Source organism: Eimeria acervulina, genomic scaffold (assembly GCF_000499425.1).
Source record: "Eimeria acervulina Houghton genomic scaffold, Eah_scaff867, whole genome shotgun sequence".
Classification (NCBI taxonomy): Eukaryota; Apicomplexa; class Conoidasida; order Eucoccidiorida; family Eimeriidae; genus Eimeria; species Eimeria acervulina.
The window spans coordinates 1-6428 of record NW_013547103.1 but is presented as its reverse complement, the minus strand read 5'-3'; the positions used below and the strand labels follow the sequence as shown (position 1 = coordinate 6428).

General features: G+C 46.7%; 1 protein-coding gene across 1 annotated transcript; it reads left to right on the top strand.

The window, feature by feature from the left end:
* Positions 1–3289: 3289 nt before the first annotated feature.
* Positions 3290–6072, top strand: EAH_00051050 (zinc transporter ZIP domain-containing protein, putative; the record flags this gene model as incomplete). Its single annotated transcript, XM_013391254.1, has 4 exons — positions 3290–3534; positions 3769–5156; positions 5497–5610; positions 5852–6072. The coding sequence occupies 4 exons, from the start codon at positions 3290–3292 to the stop codon at positions 6070–6072; spliced, it is 1968 nt and encodes a 655-aa protein (XP_013246708.1).
* Positions 6073–6428: the final 356 nt, after the last annotated feature.

The window sequence follows — 6428 nt, the reverse complement described above, 5'->3', positions numbered from 1 at the left end:
CAAATCACAAGCCAAAATTTGCAGCTAGCTACAGCTAGCTACAGCTAGTTATAGCTAGCTATAGCTGGCTACAGCTAGCTACTGCTAGTTGTAGCTAGCATAGGCTAGCTTCAGCTAGGTACGGCTCTTACAGCTAGCAGTGAGGGATATGCTGAACTGCGAGCTGTCGGAGCTAGCTATGGATAGCTCCAGCTAGCTGGGGCTAGGTACAACAAGCGCTGGCTACCGGCTATGTTCTGCTTCATATTTCTACGTGGGTGCAGGGTGTGAATAACAATCCTGTATGGGGTTAGTGCATGCAGCAAAGGGGGGGAATTGACTTGGCTATGATTGCATGCGGGGCTGTCTTAGACATATTTCTCTTGTTCATCAAGGAGGATAGCAACTAACAGCATGTTGTCTCCTCTCCGCACCAGCTATAGGCCCTATCAGGACAGCAGCAGCAGCACAAGGGCCTGGAGACTGGGGGCGAGGTCAGCTACACTATAAGAATTCTTATCTTGAGACTATATCTTAAGCTGTTGACAGCTCATGATACACTTGGCTGCCCACCATGGTTAATAGGGGTAGGGGAGAGCAGCAAACTCCAAACAAAAGGATGAGAGGGTAAGACGCATTATAGAGAACAGAGAAGAAGTTTTAAATGCTCTTAACGATGGGCAGAATAAACAGAAATCCATCGGCATTTAAAGATGCTTCTTTCTCTTGAAAACAATTCAAACAATTCATAAAAAAGATGCCTCGCCTTGAGGATATTTCGAAGTATGCGGCGGGCGACAAACTTTAGGGGCTTGAGGTCGGGGTATTCAGTTAAATTTTATTATTTAAATGCATTAACGCGTCTGTACAGATCCCCGGAAACATATCCGCAAAAGATTGTACTCCCTTTGTATACTTGTAAAGTTATACTTGTAAAGCAGTGTACACTGCATGCATGCCTTTAAGACTCTTGTATACCGACAGGTATATAATTCATAACATTTACTTGGGCTTTAATTAATGAAAAACAGATATCTCAATGGATTTCATTGGGGTGTATAATCAGGTAGAGGCTGCGAAAACACTGACGGTCTTATTGAAGCATTCTTTGCCCTGCTTCCTTTCTTATAACAGAAAGAGTATTATCTCGCATGCATATTGATTACTTATGGAATGTCTTCTTAAAAGGCATTATCAATGAGAAGGAGCTGCATTCTAGGGGTTATTGTTATTCATTACTCTGCGTAATTGAGAGAATAGTAAGACTACAAAGAAATAACAGTGGGTAGACATTCAAACAGAAACAATAGCATTATATATATATATATATAGGAGACAGACACCCGGAGTACGTGTATAATTATCGTTTGCACAATAAAATAAATCTTCAGTGCAATCTATAAAACCTCTTTGATGTAGCAACGTTGATTCGACTACACCACATATGCGTACAAACTTTGTTGAGATTTGCTGCACAGAAATGCCTCCTATCTTCACATATACGTGCCCTCAGCCATTATATATTTCGCCTCTATGATATCATCGGCTCCCCCTTCTTGCAATTATCTGAGAGGTGAGGGGCCTAAGAGGGGTTGGGGGGGCCCTCAGCCTCTTGTGCTATCTAAAGATGTGCAGCAGCACCGTATTGATGCATTCTTTTGTCTATCTTTTGTCTAAGTTAAGTCGGAGGGGTCGAAGGAGAAGGCGGCACTCAGCCTCTGCCCACTCAATAGAGTACAGCAGCGAGCAGCAACAGGATCCTGCTGTAGAAGAGCCGTGCTATCGACACCACCAGCAGCAGCAGCAGTAACAACAGCAGCAGCAACGGCAGCAGCAGCAGTAACAACAACAGCAGCTGCAGCAGCAGCAGCAATGAGAGCAGCATCAGCTTTCTGTTCTTTCTCATCTTTCAGTTGTCTCGAGCTCTCATTTTCTTCTACTTGTCTCTTCCCCCTGTCCTCTTGGAGGGCAGCCACAAAGACGATGCCCTGTCTGATGCTGTTGCATGCATGTCTGCTTGTATGCATGCAGCGTGATTGATGAGGGCTAAGTAAATGTAGGACAAGTGATTACGGTGTTAGAGCTTGAAGAAAATACTTCTTTTTAATCTGTTTGCTTGCTCGGATGCCCTGCAGTAGGTGCTGCAGCAAGAAGTGCTGCACCTCTCTCTTCCTGGGCTCCCCGTCGTCTCCTTGAGAAAGCCTCAGAGATATTGATGCTCGTAGACTTCAAAGGAGACAGCTTGCTGTCTTCATAAAGTTAAATATCTGTGTCTTTGCTCTCGTCTCTTATGCACATTACACGTCTCCTTTACTAGCATCGAAGTACCTCCTTGTCTTGGCTTCGGTATAACTAATAGTTGAAGGCCTCTTAATAATAATATTCTTTGTTACTTGGGGGTGTCAGGGCTATGTAGACATGCATGCAGAGGTCTACACTTTGGGGCTTTTAGCTGTACGTACACCGCAGTGTCTTCATAAGTAATTGCCCTTAGTCTATAGAGTTTGTATGAATAGGGTAGTCTTATAAGAGGAGACAGGAAAAATAGTAGAAGACTGAGCTTTAGAGTATTAGAATTGTTTTAAAAATAAAGAAATAAAATATAATAACCAATGGTCTCCTCAACATTAACCACTGGTCTCCTTAAACACTTTAATATAGTATACACTCAATACCCCCGTGGGGCCCCCCTCAGCAACTCGTAGGGGGGCCCCCGCCCTTTTCTATAGTAGATATAACGTTTGTTTGTTTGCGTGCAGCATGCAGAAAGAGTAGGGAAGGTTTTGATTAATTAATTTATTTTTATTAATTATTATTCATAAATAAATCGAAAAAGAGAAATAATACTGCGAGGATCCTTCATCTCCGTGCTGCTGCTCTTCAGCTGTCTGTACACCTGAAGAGTGCCGCATAAATAAACATACTTTTTTCTCATTTCGTTGCAGAATATAAGAAGATATTACTTTAGATCTCTCCTTTCTTATTTGCAAGAGCAGAGCATCCTTTCTTTCTTCTCTCTGCCTGGCTCCTCGGCAAGTAGAATGCATAACAATTATATATTAATGCATGCAATGAAAAAAATATTTACTTTTTAGATGTCTTCACTTCTTTATCCCTTTAAACATATCAAGAAAAGGCCTTTAACATTGGGGCTTGTTGCTTTATGTGTCTGTCTGTACACCCCAGCACATTATAGAACAAGCAAAACCCTAAACCCACTGCAGCAGCAAATCTGTGCAGGCTTATAAACAAGTAGAAGTATATATATTTGTTGCTGCTAGCTGCTGCAGCAGACAGCTAAACGCTGCCTATGGCACAGAGTGTGGGGCCCCCTGGGGTGTATGTCCCCCGTACACTGCTGCGTTTATACAGGGCCTACAACCTAGCTTACACTTTCTCTTCCTTGCTGCTGCTTCTGAGCTTACATGCTGTTGCTGCTGCTGCTGCCGCTGCTGCAGCGCCGGCAGAGGAGACTACAAACACCAGCAGCAAAACGCAGGAGTCCTTTTGGGGGGAGACCGATGAAGAGAGACAGCAAAACGATAAACGTGGAGAGTGAGGCCTACGCTGCTGCTGCTGTTGCTGCTGTTGCTGCTGCTGCTGCTGCTGTTGCTGCTGTTGCTGTTGTTGCTGTTCTTGCTGCCTTCTCTGTCTCTGCTGCGAGTGATTTTGTGCTGCTGCTGTTGCTGCGATTTTCTGCTACTGCTGCTGCTGCTGCTGCTGCTGCTGCTGCTCGTTTTGCTGCTGGGGTTTTAATAGCATTTAAGGTTTGTGTGTTATTGTTTGCAGTGTATGTACAAAGGTAACTGCTGCTGCAGTTATTTTCTTTGCTGCTGTCTTGGGGGCTGCTCCAGGGTTCGTGCTGCTGCGTCGGCGACAGCAGCAGCAGCAGCAGCAGCAGCAGCAGTCCGGGGGCAGCAGTAACGGGAACAGCAGCAGATTCAGCAGCGGCAGCAGCAGATGCACGATAGTGCCTTCGTGCTGCAGCAGTAATTACGGTGCTGCTGCTACTGCTTGCTGCTTTGGGGCTTCTCCTTTCTTGGTGAGAGCAGCAACTGTATATACAGCCGGTGTTGTTGCTGCTGTTGCGCTGCTGCACCTGCTGCCAGCAGCAGAACATCAGCTTTCAGTGGCTTTAGGGCCCCCCAACAGCAATGGGGGCCCCTCTGGGGGCCCCCGGCGCCCTGTGGCGTCTCTGTGCTGCTTAGCAGGGTTGCTTGTCTCTGCTGCTCTTGAAGCTGCTGTAGAACAGCTGCAGCTGCAGCAGCAGCAGCAGCAGCAGCAGTTAGAAGGAGACTGCGGTGGTGCATCACCCCTTGACTCAGCAACCAGCAGCAAAGAGCGAGGCTCTGTCTCGGCTGCTGCTGCACACCAGCCTTTGTATGTAGCAGCAGCAGCACCAGCAGCAGAAGCTGCAGCAGCGGGAGCAGCAGAAGCAGCAGATCGGCAGTGGGATGGCCGAAGACAAAGTGCTGCTGCTGCTGCAGCAAAGAACAACGGCTGCTGCTGCTGCGACAGGCTCTCTGCTGGAGGGTTAGAGACAGCTGACGCAGACGTAGGTCCCTTCTCTGCTATACCGATGGATGGTGCTGCTGCTGCTGCTGCTGCTGCTGCACCTTCCTGCTCCAGCACCCGCTGCTGCGGTAGCGAGACTCATGCTGCAAGAGACAAAGTACGAGTAGCAGGGGGAGCTGCACCGTCTGCTGCTGCTGCTGCTGCTGCGCGTGCTGTACTTGCTAATGACACGCGCAGCAGCAGCAGCAGCAGCAGCAGCAGCAGCAGCAGGGGTGTTGATGCTCCTAGTCTGATATGCCCCTATTCCCTTCTAGAGGAGGAGGGAGGCGGGGAAGAGGATTTGCTGCCCCCGCAGCATCAGCAGCAGCATCAGCAGCAGCAGCAGCAGCAGGAGGATGAGCGGGAGCAGCAGCAGCAGCGTAAGCGTCTGCTGCTGCTACACCCTTCAACAAGGCGTGCATCTTTGAATTGCTGCAGCGTTGAGCCTTTAGACAGAAGCCGATCTGCTCTTGCTGGCGGCTTGCTGCTGGCGGGGCTGTCTGTACACTCCGTCCTTGAAGGTCTTACCCTCGGTGCTGCTCTCAACCCTAGAAGTGTTGCTCTTGCAATTATTCTGCATAAATCTCTCGAAGCATTTGCTGTCGGAAGCTCCCTTCTACATGGTGAGATGCGCCCCCGCTGCTGCTGCTGCTGCTGCTGCTGCTGCTGTTAATGCTGCTAGTGCTGCTGCTGTTAATGCTGCTAGTGCTGCTCCTGCTGTTAATGCTGCTGGTGCTGCTGCTGTTAATGCTGCTAGTGCTGTTGCTGCTAATGCTGCTAGTGCTGCTGCTGTGAGTGATGATGCTGCTAATGCTGCGAGTGCTGCTGCTGCTACTAGGGCTGCTGCCGCTAGTGCTGCCGCTGCTGCTAATAGGGATATGCTGGAGATCCCCACGTCGTTGTGTGCTGCTGCTGCTGCTTGTGTTGCTGCTTGTGTTGCTGCTGCTGTTGCTGCTGCTGCAGCTGGTCTAGGGCAAAGCTGGTATCTGATACAAATGCTGTTCTATGCCTTAACTGCGCCTCTCGGCGTCGCTGTCGGGCTGCTGCTACAGCGATCGGCTGCTGCAGGAGCACATGGTATGCTGCTGCTGCTGCTGCTGTTGCTGCTGTTGCTGCTGCTGCTGTTGGTGCTGCTGCTGTTGCTGCTGCTGTTGCCGTTGCTACTGCTGTTGTTGCTGGTGTGGTTGCTGGTGTATCGGCTGCTGTATATCATACTGCTTGTACTAATAACTTCATCTACATATATATATATGTATATATATATATATATTTGTTTCTATATATATATATATATATATTTGTTTCTCTGCTTCTTCAGCATCGGAGGGAGGGCCTCAAGAGGGGGGCCCCCTGCTGCAGCAGCATCAATGCATGATAACAGGTATAGTAATGGGGGTCGGTGCAGGTGCTTTCTTACATGTCGGATTGTTAGAAATTCTTGCTAGCGAATTGCAGCGGTCTAGAAGAGAAAAACGAAGAGATATGCTGCATATGATAATGTTAACAGCATTAGGTGCTTTAACTATGGCAGTACTTTAAAAAGATATACTTTTAACACAATTTCATGCAATGTTTAGCGCATGCATATTCATCAAAGATCAACGACTTATAAGAATTATAATAAACAAATATCAGATATTAACATTATATAGAAAAGGATAGGGTATTTATTACAATACAATTTTAAGTTATAAAGAAAGAAAATATAAACCGATGAACACACAAGACAATGCAGATATAATTAACAAAGACATGAAACAATTAATGTTATTAAGAAAGGGTCTAAAATAAAAATAAATTAAGAGAGGAGATTAAAGAAGAGAGAAGAAGAAAACAAAGAAAAATTAAAAGAAGAAACACAAGCATTTGTATGTCATAGATGTATATATATATAT